This window comes from Tetranychus urticae, chromosome 3 (genome assembly GCF_039701765.1).
Source record: "Tetranychus urticae isolate SD_2017Ah chromosome 3, NJAU_TeUrti_SD_1.0, whole genome shotgun sequence".
In the NCBI taxonomy this organism is placed as follows: Eukaryota; Metazoa; Arthropoda; class Arachnida; order Trombidiformes; family Tetranychidae; genus Tetranychus; species Tetranychus urticae.
Window position 1 is genome coordinate 1,185,508 of NC_142960.1, and position 16,780 is coordinate 1,202,287.

At 32.4% G+C, this 16,780-nt stretch overlaps 5 protein-coding genes across 5 annotated transcripts; 2 read left to right on the forward strand and 3 right to left on the reverse strand.

The window, feature by feature from the left end:
• Positions 1 to 795: 795 nt before the first annotated feature.
• Positions 796 to 6,184, forward strand: LOC107365937 (tyrosine kinase receptor Cad96Ca). Its single transcript, XM_015933516.3, has 7 exons — positions 796 to 1,499; positions 1,836 to 1,987; positions 3,815 to 3,865; positions 3,948 to 4,005; positions 4,074 to 5,329; positions 5,399 to 5,521; positions 5,597 to 6,184. The coding sequence occupies exons 1-7, from the start codon at positions 1,298 to 1,300 to the stop codon at positions 5,981 to 5,983; spliced, it is 2,229 nt and encodes a 742-aa protein (XP_015789002.1). The 5' UTR covers positions 796 to 1,297; the 3' UTR covers positions 5,984 to 6,184.
• On the reverse strand, positions 2,500 to 3,636 carry LOC107365940 (uncharacterized). Its single transcript, XM_015933518.3, has one exon. The coding sequence runs from the start codon at positions 3,446 to 3,448 to the stop codon at positions 2,558 to 2,560; it is 891 nt and encodes a 296-aa protein (XP_015789004.2). The 5' UTR covers positions 3,449 to 3,636; the 3' UTR covers positions 2,500 to 2,557.
• A 150-nt stretch (positions 6,185 to 6,334) lies between the features above and the next one.
• Positions 6,335 to 9,472, reverse strand: LOC107365938 (very long chain fatty acid elongase 6). The gene is made up of 2 exons (XM_015933517.3): positions 8,329 to 9,472; positions 6,335 to 7,189 (listed from the first exon to the last, which is right to left on the reverse strand). Exons 1-2 carry the CDS (start codon positions 8,607 to 8,609, stop codon positions 6,571 to 6,573), a joined length of 900 nt encoding a protein of 299 aa, XP_015789003.1. The 5' UTR covers positions 8,610 to 9,472; the 3' UTR covers positions 6,335 to 6,570.
• A 2,302-nt stretch (positions 9,473 to 11,774) lies between these two features.
• On the forward strand, positions 11,775 to 14,454 carry not (ubiquitin carboxyl-terminal hydrolase nonstop). The gene is made up of 9 exons (XM_015933487.3): positions 11,775 to 12,219; positions 12,327 to 12,545; positions 12,638 to 12,810; positions 12,901 to 13,048; positions 13,122 to 13,224; positions 13,285 to 13,561; positions 13,640 to 13,803; positions 13,874 to 14,023; positions 14,083 to 14,454. Exons 1-9 carry the CDS (start codon positions 11,844 to 11,846, stop codon positions 14,123 to 14,125), a joined length of 1,653 nt encoding a protein of 550 aa, XP_015788973.1. The 5' UTR covers positions 11,775 to 11,843; the 3' UTR covers positions 14,126 to 14,454.
• Positions 14,455 to 14,989: 535 nt separating this feature from the next.
• LOC107365917 (protein FMC1 homolog) lies at positions 14,990 to 15,629 on the reverse strand. The gene is made up of 2 exons (XM_015933491.3): positions 15,455 to 15,629; positions 14,990 to 15,375 (listed from the first exon to the last, which is right to left on the reverse strand). Exons 1-2 carry the CDS (start codon positions 15,524 to 15,526, stop codon positions 15,130 to 15,132), a joined length of 318 nt encoding a protein of 105 aa, XP_015788977.1. The 5' UTR covers positions 15,527 to 15,629; the 3' UTR covers positions 14,990 to 15,129.
• Positions 15,630 to 16,780: the final 1,151 nt, after the last annotated feature.

The following is a 16,780-nucleotide window of genomic DNA, read 5'->3' on the forward strand; positions in this document are numbered from 1 at the left end:
AACCAATTAAAAGACTAAATTGTTTGATCAGCTTTAACGATTTTATTGCTAATAGAGCATCTAGTAATTAAACATAATAATAATCAGTAAATAAGATGTCATAAAATTTGATTTGGTAGTAATAAACAAAATCTTATTTCGTATTTTGAATAAAAATCAGCGTAAAGTGCGATCGATCTTCCAAGTTACCAAAAGTTTGATTTTTCTTAATCACAATCGCTTTTTCAAGTATTTTTCAAAAACTATTTGATGAATTTCTGATTTACTTTCTAAATGGAATTTAATCTTTTTCCCAAATGCATGACAATAATTAACCTTTTACTTGACTATCGTGTTATCATCTCAATGTTCATCAATTAACTCTCTTCAATAATCATGATGACCTGAAACCAAGTTACCTAATTTTGAAAATTATTCAAAGTCTGTATCGTTAAATCAACAAGATAAACTACTTTCTTAATAATGTCGTTTTAATGAAATCGCTGTCAACAACAAGATATCATTTGAATGGGTCAAGGCTGAATGAAAACAAGAAAAGACAAAATTTTAAATTAAAACGCTGCCTTTTCAACCCTTTTCAACATCATTTGCCAGCCAAACTAGTCGTGTTTAATTGAACATGGCTTCAAGATATTAAAAGAGGCTTAGCTAACTAAATGACTCGTCAACCTAGTTAAGATCAATAATTTAGTACGAAAAAAGTGATCAGCAAAAAACAAGTCTTTTATTATGTTAATGTTGAACAAGATCAACATGAAGACTCAACAAATGCCCAACATATGACTAGCCATTGAATTGCAAAGGATATAAGGTTAACGGTGACTTCATGGAGAGAGCTAAAGAGAGCCAGATGAGGGCAAAGCTTCTTGATGCTGTGTAACCAGTTTAGTAACTTTGTTTGTCCCTGATTTGGGTTTAATGTTAACCCAACAATTAGTTTAGCTCTAACTACAGTTCAATTCTCTCTCTTTCTTTTATTTTACCGTTCTTCTGAACCCGGAACACACCCGATATACTCATCTGGTCAACTACTAAAATCCAAATTTGACTTCTGTTGGTTAATAATTTACTTTTCTGCCATTTCTTAAGTGTTTATTTTTGCTAAGCTTTTTTCCTATTTGGATGCCTTGCTGGCATTCTCGATAATCTTAGTAATGACTGTTACCTGATGGATTAATAATATTGATTAAGTTTAATTATTTCTTGTTTTCTGGTTACCCCTTGTTGACAAAATCATCTTTAATAAAAATTGCTACAAACAGTAAACACTAACAACGGTCATAGACACACTGACAACATGTATAGACCTTATGGTTTACCATCAAACATCTTATTACTCAGGAATATTGTGGCCTTATATTTAATTGTTGTTATATTTGTGTTTTCTGGTTTGATCAAGTCAACTCATGGTTATAACTCCAATGGATTATCACATCACAATAGTCCACCTGTTTTTGATTTTAAACGTGATTGGATTATCAAAGAGACTGAGCCCTTAGGTAAGTTTAACCGTTTTACAACTTCCATATCAAAACCTGAGACAAGTTCAATATTCAATTAACAATTAATTTCCTTGAAATAATAATATCTACCAAGTGTTTGTTTGTAACGTACATTAGGTAAGTTCATTTTAAATTAGTTTTGCAAGCTTGGATACTCATATGATTGTGATATATGAGATTATTCATTGTCATACATGTAGTTTTCAGATAATAGAATTAACCAGAAATGATGTTACAATAGATAAGTTAATGAACTTGGTAACAATGCTCATGGTTCACTTGTCATGTAATCATATTTTTAAATATAATTTAACTTCTTTCTTCTCTTTTAAGGTCATAAAGTTGCAACCGTTTCAGCTCATGATGCTGATGGAGATGAAATCAAATATGGACTTGAGGCTGGTCTATTTCGTGATGGTCTTCAATATTTTAACATTAATCCTCAGACTGGACAAGTTTTTATCAAACAGTCATTAACTGGACAGGTTAGCTAATCTCGTCATTCCTCGATCCTTCACTAGCCTCTATCAAATCAGTTAATAGTTAATAACAGGGCAAAATCCGCCATTTAATCAAAACAAACGCCTTCAATTCAGATGAGCGTAAAAACCTTCCTATTGACCTCATACATTTTACCTTTTAATACATCTTTTACATTGAAGAACAGTCAATTGTTTGTAAATTGGTTATTTAAAGTGTTCAATTGGCCATCAATTGTTTATAAAGTGATAACCAGAAAGGCTTTTTATAACATGAATCTCAAGCAGTCCTCAAACGTTATCTGTTGACTGTGTGACGGAAATCTTTAATGAATAATTTATTCTCATAATTACAATTATTGGTGATAATTAATTCACAAGAAATCTATTAATGATCTTTACCTTTGAAAACTAATGATCCTACTAATTTATTCATCTATATCATGCAAAATCTTAATCTAAAACATTGTAAAACCATTGTCTTGTAGACTGAATCAGGTTAGTCAGGTTAGTCAGGTTGTAGTAAAGATAAATTTAGTCAACTTTATTGAATAACATTTGATTGCGATTCATATTTCAATTTAACAATTTAACAAACATTATCAAAGCAAATCCTAAAGCAACAAAGCAAAATATGATTTGCATTAAACTCATATCATCACTTCCCTCAAGCTTTTCATCTTTAAGCAATGAAACTGTACTGGTCAGATTGGGTGAAGATCGAACCTTTCGTCGGCCTAAGCTTGGTGACCGTGATCTTGGCCTACCAATTTTAGGTGTTTGAGTCTGTTGATCCTGTTTGGATGGTTGAGGTTGAGGCTGAGGTTGAGGTTGAGGTGGAGATTGAGTTTTAGGTTCAGCTTTAGGTTGAAGTTGGACAAGTTTTTGTTGCTGTTTAGCCGTTGATGTAAGCGATGGCGTATCACTTGATCTTAGTCTACCAACAATTGGTTCTGGTGAATCGCGATCGGGTTCACTTGCGTTCAGTTCTTTCTTTATCAATGATTCTAACATTTTTTCCACTGTGAGTCCTCTATTTGTGGTCGCAGGATAAGAATCAATTGAGTCGTCGGTTTGATTGCCATCGGAATCTTCAGCATGATCTTGAGAACTGTCTATTGTTTTTGGCTTTGTCCTTCGTTGTCTTGATGAACGAGATGATGATCTTCGACGACGGCCTCTTCCTCTTCGCCCACGGCGTCCACGTTTTCCTCCTCGTTTGCTTTTGCCTACACTTGCGTCCGATTCCGAACCATCTTCGGAATCATTTCTTGTTCGACTTGCTCTTGCTTTTGAAATAAACTCCTGAATCAAGGCTTCTCGAAGTTTATTTTCATCGATTCCTTTGCTTTGAATAATTTCCTTTTTTTGATCGATTTCTTTTTGAATTTCAGCCAACATCTGTTCTTTTGAATATCTTTCCTCATTTTGACGACGAGAACGTCGACGAGATGAACTTCTAGCCATTTAAAACGATACAAATGTTCACTTGAATAATCAAAATTTGGATCTTAATGATCAATAAATGTAAATACTAAAACAGTAAATGTTGCTCATTCCTTATCACTTAAATTCACTTAATTATAATCTCCGAATCCGTTTGGTTAGCTTAATTGTTATAAAGTTATAGGATGCTTTAAAGTTGTTAACTTAACCAGATTTGATGTTTAATTGTTTACTCTTTTTCTTTGGTTTTGTTTTGCAGTAAAATATTCAAATTGTTGGTCAGAGTTTATTTTAGCTGCTTAATTTTGCGGATTTTGCTTTAACATACAATTATTACAATGACAATTAACAATTTTAATTCTAATTTAATTTCTCTATCAACTTTAGGCTGGGAACAGTTTTTATATTCTTGTAACAGCTGACGATGGCTACCATTCGGTGAGCATTGATTTTTCAATCTTAATTCACAATTTATTTGTAATTATATTTTATTTATTAAGAAATTTTCTTCTCATTTTAGGCAAAAATCGAAGTAAATGCAAGAATTGTTAAGCAAAATAGTGATATAAATGATTATGGTAAGTTAATTTAATCAATTCAATTATGTATGAATACTGATTCTTTATTTTGCTCTTTCTTTGTCTAGGCTTAAATAAACCCTCTCATCCCTTTTCACCTTTTCATGGATCTTTTCCTGGATCCATTTTTGGCCAAAATGGACACAATAATGGATCGCCATCGATTAACATACCAATCCATCCATTTTCAACACCAAAAGGAATCCCGTCAACAACTAAAAAGCCAACAACTAGCAGCTCAACTGTGCCTGCAAATAAACCAACTCAGAAAGCAAAAAACACAATCAAACCTTCATTTAAAGTCAATGTTACTCGTCCATTAGTGGCCTCAAACGCATCATTTACTCATAGTTTTGTCAATTCTTCATCAATTAAACAAACTGTTGCAAGTAATAACTCAGTTTATGTGAAATCTACAACTCAATCACCAAACATAACAACGCAATCATCAATCACATTAACACCTTCAACAACTTTAAACCCACCAACCACACCAGAAACTGTGACAACTACTTTAAAGCCAATTGTATCAAATTCTCATCATGGCTCTAATCTTCATCGACACTCTCATTCCTCTTTTCAATTGATTTTTGAAATTCTTCCTCTCCTTGCTACAATCTTTTTTTTCACCTTCATCGGTTTCCTCATTTATGGACTTAGTCGTTTCTGTACTAGTCGATCCGAATCAACTTCACACCTTGGTTCATGGCCAATGATGATTAAACCTTCAGCCAATAAATGTGACTCCATAGAGACATCTGTATGCTCCATTACTAGTGATCTGGAGTATCGACCAGGTCCATTTTATCCACCAAACATTTTCCCTTCAGCACCAGATAGTTACAACTTATTTGGTCCCAACGATTTAAACCCCAAACAATTGATACCAAATAATTTAGATCAATGGGAATTTCCAAGACACCATCTTCGTCTTTTAGGAATCCTTGGTGAAGGCTGCTTTGGTCGAGTCTGGAAATGTGAAGCCTTTAATATCAACAATGTTGAGGGGGCAACAATTGTTGCTGTTAAGACAACTAAAGAAACCTCGTCTGAGCAAGAAAAAAGAGACTTGATGAGTGAATTGGAAATTATGAGTCAACTTGAATCACATCCTAATGTTGTCAGTTTGTTAGGATGTTGCACTGAAATTGAACCTCGATTCCTCATACTAGAATATGTTCCTTTTGGCACTCTTCAAAGCTATCTTAGAGACAATCGCTCTGAAAGATTTTACGGAAATATTCTTGGTGCATTTACTTCACAAGATTTAACATCTTTTGGTTACCAAATATCAAAAGGAATGGAATATATCAGTTCCAAAGGGGTAAATAGATGAAAAATAATCTAAATACGGTAATTTGCTTCATAATTGTGTCTTTCAACTATTTTCCAGATTATTCACCGAGATCTCGCAGCTCGTAACATTTTAATGGGAAACAATAAAACGTGTAAGATTGGAGATTTTGGATTCTCACGTAAAGTCACAATCAATCAAATCTATGAACGTAAATCTGAAGTGAGTAAATTAATCTTGTTAATCTTGTGAATCTCTCTAAATTAAATATTAATCTTTTTTTTCATTTAATTTCAGGGTCGTCTTCCTATAAGATGGATGGCTCCTGAATCATTGTCAGATAATGTTTTCACCACTCAAAGTGATGTCTGGTCATTTGGTATTTTAATGTGGGAAATTGTTACTCTTGGATCAACTCCATATCCAGGGATGTCCACCAAAGAAGTGATGAGAAAAGTCCGTGAAGGCTATCGTCTCGAAAAACCTGAACATTGTAAACGAGAAATTTACAATATAATGTTTTATTGTTGGAATAAATTGCCCGAAGACAGACCCGATTTTCCTGAGATAACCAAAATGCTAGATAATTTGGTTACAAGTGAGAATGATTATATTGAGCTTGATAGGTTTCCTGACCATTCCTATTATAATGTTATTGCTAACCTTTCCGGAGAAAAGCTCTAATCACAATTATTTGATTTGATCACAATTAGTGGGCGAATCATTCTTTAAACTATTCTCATTATTTTGATAATTTTTGTCAACTCACTATTGTATTTTTACCCATCATATTCTGGTCATTTTAACCCACTTTTGTTATATTTTTTTGCCATAATCATGATAAATTATATTTTATTTAAAATAAATTGATCATTCTAATTCAAACGCTTTTTCAATTGATACATTTTTAATGAATTGTATTGAAACAGTCGATCAATAAATGTTATAAACCAGATAAACTAAATTTCCCGTTTGATAATAAAGTAATTATTTATTAATTGATTGACAATTCAATGTAATATGTTAAAGTAGAGGTAACAGTGACAATAATAATAATTTATTAACATAAAACTAAGATATCGCAATGTTTACTATTGTCGATATAATTGCCTTACAATTAAAGATTTAGAAAGTAATCTTTGGTGTTTTCTTTGGTCAAATTTACATTGAATGTAGTTTTCAAATTAATTAGACAAAATTATAAATTAATAAGGTCAGTTTTTTCACAATTCAATGAAATTTACATTTTTAAGCCTATTGATTTAAATAGTCTATTGGCTCTTGACTTTGTCTTTTTGTTGAATGGCTGTTTTATTGCACGATGTTGATGAACTTGGTTCCTTTTGATTACTTTTGGTGCCATAAGTATTGACAAAGAAATGAGCAAATAAGACGAAATAACTACCGTACATAATTAAACCTAATTTAGCTGTTCCCTCCGATATTTGACAGAAGACTCCTTGCTGTGCTTTGGTGTAACCATAATATGTAACAAAACATCCGATTACCATTTGAATTATCTGTGATCCAGTGATAATCATAGCTAGTCCTTTGGGTACTTTGAAACCAAGAGCACGAGCAGCATAATACGAGTACATCATTGAATGGACCAGATAGTTCATACAGATGTACCAGCGAGCGGGTGAAATGTGCTGTCCATAGCTGTACCATGAGAAGATTAAAACGGAAATGTGATGATACCAGTGAAGAAAGATGAGATTTTGTTTTCGAAGGACGATGAATATTGTGTCACCCAATTCAGGAACCTTGGATATGGCAAACATCCATGTCCAAAAACCGGAGACACGAGTGACCTCAACGTAACTTGGATTACAGACAGTGTGGTAGAAGCCAAAATTGTGGAACACATGCAACATCTCAGGTAAAGTTCTGTAATAAAATGAAAGGGTAAAGTTAGAATTAGTAAAGAAATTATTATTAAATCAATTTTCTTTGCATGTAATATAAGGGTTACCATGCAATATTTGACATGGAATTGATATGAAAAGGAAATTGGATGCTTGGATATAAGAGAGTTTCAGATATACTTTCTTATTGATATAATCGAGAACGAGAAAATTGCAAGGAAATTTGAAGAGAATTATATAAAATTTTCTTCATTTCTTTTTCTTATTATACCGCCTCATATTGAAATTATCAATATAAATAATATTGATTTTCTTTACCCTATGCTAAATAAAATTGTGGTCAGATTTGGTAACAATAATTTCCTGTTCGACGAGTTTACATGATATCAGCATTAGATTTCAGCTATTTTAGTCTATTCCTTACAGTGTATAGTTATCAGATTTGTAAATACATCTTAACAATTGCTTCTACTATTGATGAGCTCAGTCAATACATACAAAATGATCGAGAAGGAGATATTGCCATTGTATTAGTAATAACTAGTACATTCAGTCTGTAATTATTATTGAGATATACAATTGTGCACCAGGAGCAGCTGAGTCAGCGCTCTAAATGTAAACATGTATTCACAATGACAATTAAATATTGTGACGCCAAACTGAGCAATGAAGAGAAAAGATTGGATAAGATTGGGACTGTAAAGAGGAGAAGAGAAGAGTAAATGAGAGAGATAAAGAGAGGAAAGAATGAGCTAAATCAATACCGAAAATCGATTGAGTGATCGTTTTAATAAACTATGAGAAAATCATTATGTTAATGTTTTTTATTTTGATTTATACTGCAAATAAAGTGAAAAAACATGAAAGTGATTGGAATGAGGTTGGAAAATGATGTCGATTTGGGTTTAGATTGGGTTCAAACTAATTACAATGGAATTTATAATAAGCTTAATTAGTTAAAGTTGCGCTATCAATGGAGATTAAATGGTGTAACACATTTTAAACAGTGAAGAGAGCTCCATGAAAATGGTGATGACAAATGAACACGAAATTCTTATGGAACTTTCTTATGGAACTTATAGTGCATTATGAAAAATGAAGATAAATGAGAGACTAAATAAATAGGACAGAAGAGATGATGGGTTGAACTTTCTATCTTACCTTAGAGTTCCTACAATCGAGAACGAGGCCAATAGTATATTCCAAAGGGTTAATACTCGTCTTAATTTGAATGGTGGACGGTTTGACATGTAAGCTTGGCCACCGAAAACAATTAACATGTAAACAGCAACCCAATAAAATGCTTCAGTCCAATGTTCCTGCATCCATTCCCTTTTTTCTCGGTATTCAAAGGATTGCTCAAATTTGAAAATGAAACTGTAATTAGGCGAAATGTGACTTGATTGTTGAATAGATGGTTGACTGTTGGGTTGAGACTCCATTGTTTCCTATCCTTTACTGAGCTTTTGTTTTGCGTTCCAATGATTTTTTCTCCAACCAAAATAAATTTCTATTTCAAACTTTTATCTGGCCAAAATCGATAGGAAAAAGTGTTTCAATTTTTTCCTGCAGTACCAACAATTAGAGCAAGGTTTTTACTCAATTAAGTATATAAACATGTAACCAAACAAAGGAAAATTGGATGAATAATTGGGTATAAAGTAACCGCGTAATTGGCTATGCCAAGAGACAGTCAGACGATGCAAACAAGATTTTGTAAATATAAAGTATAAAATTATATTTTACATGGAAAATGTTAGAGGATAGCTTGAAATGAAGGACAATTAATTACACGAGTAAAGAAATAGAGAAAATATCTAGTTATTGTGGGTGGAATGGTTTTTAGACACTAAGCCAAGACACATTTGAGTACAGGATGAAATAAAAAGAAACCAGGAATGGATCGGAGAAAGAATTTAAGTAACGCAAGAGACGGTTTGCTGGTGATGATGATGAGATTAACGATAAAGTTGGAGATGAAGATGATGATAGAGATGTTAATTATGACTAGTTATGAGTTGTTATTTAAGTAAGATGATGATTCGATGTTGAAATGTAGATATAACTGTTGGTATTACAAAATGAGATCGAGCTTGGTAGGCATAACAGGAGAGAAGCAGTCTAATCCTTTTCTTTCACTAATTTCATCACTTATCTGAACAGTCAATGTATTTAATAAATTAGCTTTCAATTCATACAAAAAAATAAATCATTATCGCTGGAATTAATAAAACATGAGAGAAAACTTTGACTAGAAAAACAGTGCTAAAAGTAAAGTTGTTATCGGTTCAAATAGACTTGTATACAAAGAGTAATACTCTTTGCTTGTATAATTAAGATTATGAGTAAACCTTTACCAATGTTTACCATCTTATGAGCATGACTAGGATGGCGAGTTGCGTCCTTTTACCGTTTAATTTCCCAAACTAGATGATTTTGTCGGATTATTATAATTAATAGTTTAAATTATTCGTCTAATTGCAAGCTTAATGATTAATTAACAACATTAGTTAAGCTTTAATCACCAAACAAAAGTCTAACCATAGCTAAAGAGCTGCAGTTGATACAGATACAGTATTTTCTGGTTGCTGTGAACCTTAGACTCTAACCCAATTTTAAACCTAAAGATTTTAAATAATATTAATTTCTTTGAGCAACAATCATTAGTTGATTATGATGATGAAGAGAGATGAATTTTCATCAATGATTGATAATGAGAAATGTCAAAGTGTTGACAATTCCTGGAAGTAAATATGTAAATATGATATTTAATTGTTTCCAGGTTAACATCGATTTTTTACTCTTGTTTTTTCTGGGCTCAGCAAAAAAGAGGAAAACACCAGAATCTAATCTGTTTGCATTTTTAATGATTGATTGATTGTCAATCGATCATATTGTAGCCTCTAATAATACATTGAAATGATGAGGTCTAACTGTTTACTGTTAGTCTGGGTTAAACCATTGAGGATTATCATTTAATATACTTGATCACGGAAAGGTTTACAATTGTTGCTTTCCTTACATTGCCTTTGAATAATAAACCATTACAAAATTGAATCAACATTACATCTTGGAAAAGTGTATTTCATTAGCATTACCATTATATTCATTTACATTGATGAATATGAAGATGGAAATTATTTTAATCAGATGATTTATAAAGTAAAAACTCTCACAATCAAATGCCAAGGTTTATATCTTAACTTTATATCTGGTTAGGTTTTACATTTAACCCTATTTATTAATAGTTTAATGGGTTAGGCTAAAAAAAGATGATATTTCGAGCAAGATGTATATTAATAACCATTGAGTTACAATGAAAACTTCATTTAAACCGATTGAACAGTGTTCAACCTTTTCACGGTTTACCTCAGATTGATATTGAAATTGAGTGAAACTTATTTGTCCATTTAATGGGCAAAACAGATTGCAATTGAGTATCAAAAATGAAATCAAATTATTTCTTCATTATTGTCCATCTGATGAGACTATAGATGTTAATGGTTAAACAATTAAGGATAAGCTATTTCAATTGTCTTTGCAGTCCAATGTTGACTTAGAAATGTCTTGTCAATGGTGATTTATGGTCAACTTGCTTTGTTTTGACTTGTCTGATTAATTCAACATTTATCTTGCATCAAACCATTCAATCACCAATTTGGTTGAACTGTAAAACAATAATTATAATCATTAATCTTAATAAACAAAAGCAATGCTTTTCTGGTTTCCATTAATGCAACTTCATTGTACTAAATTTTTGGGTTATGTCTTTAATGGAGTTATAAAGATGGCAATTATTCATCCTTTTCATCACATGATAACTCTCTATTAATTATATTGATAAAAATTTTAAAAATTATCAAAGTTACATGTTATCACAATTTACTGAGCTTTAGATGCTTCAGTTCAGGCTACTGTTACATTTTAACCGTGAGTCTCCGCAAATTGAATAATTTACAATTTCAATCTTCCACTTTATTTGATTGCTGGCCTGAGTTTGTAAATCACTTTAAGAATCAACTCATGTGAAGATCACTGAAAGGATCAAGACTCATGAAAGATCACTTTTTGCACAAAAAACAAATGAAATGGTGCAGAGTCACAGCGATATCTATCAAGATATCTAGGAAATTTGATGGACATTTTCAGATTTAAACAAGCTCAGTTTAGGTTTACTGTTGTATTTTTAATTGAGTAGCTTGTAAATGAGTAGAGAAAGGGTGAAAGTTGAGTTGAAGTATTGAGTTACTAGGTTTTGGAAAAAATCCCGTAAAATTTAACACAATGAATTGAACAATTTAATAAGGTAGATTTGGTTGGTAAATTTTAAGATTGTAAATGAAGGAAAATTAAACTCCAGATACATAATGTTCCACTAGATGGAGACTTAAGATATGAAGTTAATTGTTTTAATTATTTAATCTTTTAATTGAACTTCCCCCTTTATATCCAACTGAATAAACCGCCAGTTCTTTTGTTGATCATGGCTGTGTGGCGCCCTAAGCTCACCTGTATACAGGCTGTGTAATGCTTCTTGTTGCCAAATAGATTCAATAAAGATTTACTTTGTTTTTTTACCTTTCTTTTACTCACTCACTCTCTGTCTCTTTCTCTCCCTGTGAATGAACAGCTGAGGATAAATTGTTCTTTTGTCAAACTGTTTTAGAAAAGTTAATATGATTAAATCTTATTTAACTGGAAACTCGGACAATAAATCAACAGATGAACGTCAAGATGATTTGGAAGACAAAGGATTTAAAGCAATCTGTGATGACAGAGAAGATTTAAAGTATGGATCTGCAGGTTGTTCTCACGTGGAAGCTTTTAAAGCGACTAAACATGGATTAAAAAATTTTACCCTCATTTTTTCCAATTTTGTGGTTGCCATTTCTGTGGAAGCCAAGAAACGTAAATCTCAAGCCATGATTTGTTTTAATTGTGGCCCTCAAAAATATCCTACACGGTTACACGCTTGTTTAGAGTGCATCTATTTTGGTTGTTATCAACACAAACACATCCATGAGCATGCCAAAACAACCAAGCATAATTTAGGTAAGTAATTAAATAAAAACTGTTATTTTGACAAGTTATCATCTCTTATTGTCCACTAATCACACCATTATAAAAATCATTTTACTGATTCAGAATCTTTCTTTCAGCAATTGACATTACTTGGGGATATGTTTACTGTTATCCTTGCCGTGATTATGTTTATGATAGTGAATTAGAAAGAATTGGAAAAAGAAAAAAATGGAAAGCAAACAAACTTATGGGAACTGCCTTTGCACAGTATTACACATGGGAGCCGACTTTACATGAGCTTGAAATATTGAAACAAAACTCTCAACGAAGACGAATTTCGGATAATTCTTACATAGGTTACATGAAAACAAATTCAATTTCTTTTTTTTCATTTTCACACTTTTGATTTGCTTCTAATTCATAGTTTCCCACTTTTTTTGGTCAATAGGTTTACGTGGTTTGATAAATCTAGGAAATACCTGTTTCATGAATTGTATTGTCCAAGCTCTCACTCACACACCGTTACTTAGAGATTATTTTCTTTCAGACAAACATATTTGCCAATTTCGAGATGATCCATCCATGTGTTTGGTCTGTGAAATGTCAAGACTTTTTCAAGAAGTAATTGTCTTCTTGTTGTTATTAGCTTTTTTTCGCTTTATTGAATTAATCTCTTATCAATAACGGTTGTGCTTGTCTTCAAATTTTCAGTTTTACTCAGGAAAAAGTACTCCTCACATTCCTTTTAAATTATTACATCTTGTATGGACTCATGCTCGTCATCTGGCGGGTTACGAACAGCAGGATGCGCATGAGTTTTTCATTGCCACTCTAGATGTTCTCCATCGTCACTGTAAAGGTAGCTAATTAAAACTATTCACTTTACTATTATGTATTAATTTAATTTTTATATCTACTTCTGATATCTATAGGCTCAAACGGACCGTCAAATAGTAATCCTCATCATTGTACATGTATTATAGATCAGATATTCACGGGTAATTTACAATCCGATGTTGTTTGTCAATACTGCAAGTGAGTTGATAACATTCCCGAAAGATTTAGGTTATTTACTATTCTTAATTTCATTGTCAGAGGAGTTTCAACAACTATCGACCCTTTTTGGGACATATCATTGGACTTAGGACCTAGTTTACACATGAGACAGCAACTTGCTGCTTCATCAACTACTCAAACTTACTGTGACGAATCTGAACCCAAATCCTTGCTTGACTGCCTTGAACGGTTTACCCGTCCTGAACACTTAGGAAGCTCAGCAAAAATAAAATGCAGTACGTGCCAAATCAACCAAGAATCAACTAAACAATTATCCATGAAAAAATTGCCTATAGTCGCAAGTTTCCATCTAAAGGTAACATTTTAAGCCATCAATAAGTAAAAGTTTTTGCCACTTTGTATTACCATTATTTTTCTCATTTCTCTATGTCAGCGTTTTGAACATTCGAATCGATTCCACAAGAAGATCTCAACTTTTATATCGTTTCCTCAGTATCTTGATATGAGTCCTTTCATGGCTTCACGACGAGGTTGTAAACCTACAATTGATCCACCTTCTCCTTCATATGCAAATGGCTCACAACTTAATGAAAACAAGTATGATTTTAAAACCTCATCAAAAGAAAACAGTTTCACGTTTTTCGTTTCTTTCATCGCAACCTATTAGGTATTGCCTTTTCGCTGTGGTTAATCACAGTGGAACTATTGAGACTGGCCATTACACTGCCTATGTTCGTCAACATAAAGACCAATGGTTTAAATGTGATGATCACATTATAACACGAGCCAGTGTTCAAGACGTCCTTGATAGTGAAGGGTAATGTTTTATATAATTCAACATAACAATTTTATCTAATTGTCTTTTTTTCCATTCAGGTATTTACTCTTCTATCACAAAGAATTTCTAGAATACGAATGAGACTAACTTTAATTTATTCAAATTGTGATGGTCATGATAATCTTCATTGGCTTGATAATAGCCCAGCAATGATTAAATCATTCTCTTTCCGATAACCACCCCCATCCAGAATTGGATGAATCGATCAGGCAATCAGACAAAATTGTTACTTTAAAGACAAATGATTGGATTGAAGTACAAGAATCTCCATATACATGCCATTGCTAACAAAATACAATCGACAATGTAACGGAAAACACTAGATTCGTTCTTTTCTCGAGTAGAAAGAACACCATTAACTGTATAATATGGGTATTTCAATGAATGAATCATTATTTTGGAGAAACACCGAATTGAAATTTGACAATCCATTTTCAAGATCAATTGTTTTTACATGAAAAAGGTAAAGACGACTTTTAATTTAAGAATGGTGGTTATTAAATCTAACCACTAAAGTGATGGAAACTCACTTGGTTCATTTAAAATAAAAACGATGTTTATTAAAATGAATCAGAAAAAAACAAGACAGCTTGTCAAAACTGCAACATCGTTTAGGATATTTTTAGCCGCGCTTCTTTTTAAGCATCTGAATTAGTATTTTGTGATGTTGCGATAAAAGATAGAGCTAATTGATGTTGAAAGACGATGGTTGTAACGCAATAAGTTAATCAATTTCAATTGAAAGTAAAAAGTGACAAGCAGTTAATGAATATAAAGCTTTCTTTTACATGAAATATGTTACTAACTTCACCAGTTACTGAACAATAATATATGAAATTCATATATTCTGTGATCAAATAACAACATATCGATACTTAAATTGCATGTCGTTGAAAAGGTCCTATTTTTCAAATTGTTGCAACCAATACAATAATTGATAAAATTTGAACATTATATTAACATTTTAATATTAATAATTTTAATAGTTTTGAACAGCTTGACAGAAAAGAATAGCTGAATGCTCGAACTATTTAGGGAGATCAACTAAAATTAAATTTTTTACATTTTACCATGTCTGAGTTACATTATGGATTAACCTTTTCAGGTAGTCTGAGGCCAACTTTTGCAGCAGCTTCTTCAACGGTAGCTTCTCCTTTATTGTAAATTTCTGCCAATTCACGATAGTTAGCAACGCTTTCTAAGTAAATTGCATAAGTTTCGCCCATGAAAACCATTTCTTCCTTGGCTCGACATGTTCGCTCATCAGTCACATCGTGTTTACGCGTCTCCGCTAAAATACTTTGAACAGCAGCATTTGTAGTTATATTTTCCTAAAGTTACATCATAATTTAGAAGACCAATTAAAATGAATAATCAGATGTGAATCAAATAAGAAAGAGTAATACATACCGAAGGATTGAGCTTTCGCAAATAATGAGAGATTCGCCTGATCACGGTCAAAGGGCTATTAGCAACCGACATGATTGATACAGATTTCAACTACGAGCGCAGATTTAAAGGTAAAAATCAGTTAATAAGCCGATAAATAAATCTTAATAGACAATGTTTTTCCTTTTAATGTTTTTAATGCATTTAACAGATGTTTTGTTTCCCTGGCAATGCTAGATGTTTATTTGTAATCTATTTAGCACACTTATCTCTGAACAAAACCAAGTAAAATTCAATGGAATCCATTTTCGCGAAATGTCCAAATCAAGTCGTGCAATTGCATTAATACTGCGATTTGTCTGAAAAGGGTTCGCTTCGAACTGTCACTCGAGTTTTCTAATGAAATATACATTTTCAGATAGCCCATCAGAGGTACATAAAAAGTGAAAAATAGTAGGTCCCGTTTTTTGATTAACGAAAGTTATTGGCATTTTTGTGGCGAACCCAGGCATTTCTCTATGCATTAAGCTAAAGTTTTTTGATAAAAACAAAATTTAAAAATATTTTACGAATTTTCGGTGTATGCACATTAGATGAAAAAACTTATGTTTGTGGTCAGTAATTGCCTTAATTGCCCTCTTGGGTTGGCTGATTGGTGAGTAGTGGTCTCGAATGTATTTGTTTTCTTCTCGATTTATATTGTTTTTGTATCTTTTCCAAATGACTTGCACTGTTCGTCTTTTTTCGAGAAACTTTTTTGATGTTGTCAGTTTCGGATATGTGTTTTGATGGTAATTTTCAGGATTTTACTCGGTAGATCCTCGATTCCTGATGCAACGTTTTAATTGACTTTGTTGTTGTTAGTAACCTATGCAGCGAAATTCTTGAACAGATAAGATAAAGATTTTTTCAGGAACTTAAAGAGATAAAGGTTGAAATTTTCAGGAATCATGCATCTTATCATGGTTGGTATAGTTGAAATTTTTGTATTGGCAGGAATACCAGCATTAACTGCATATCGCCAATATGCCAAATTAATGCTAGGTGAAGTTCAACGCAAACCAGGATCGGGATTAAGCCGTAATAAGCTGACAAAATCATCAACGCAATAATTATGGATGATGAGAGCTATTTTGACCTCGAAGGATTAAATTTTTATGGAGCTAATCGATTTGCTTTTCAGAACCTGGAAATGTGCCTGATCAATTATTATTTATGAATGCTCGATGTTTTCATCGAAACTCATAATTTGGATCGCTATCGGACCAAGAAGTTATTGTGAACCTTATTTCCATATAACGAAAGGAGCACTCAATGCGGATTTATATATAAAGGAATGCTTGCAAG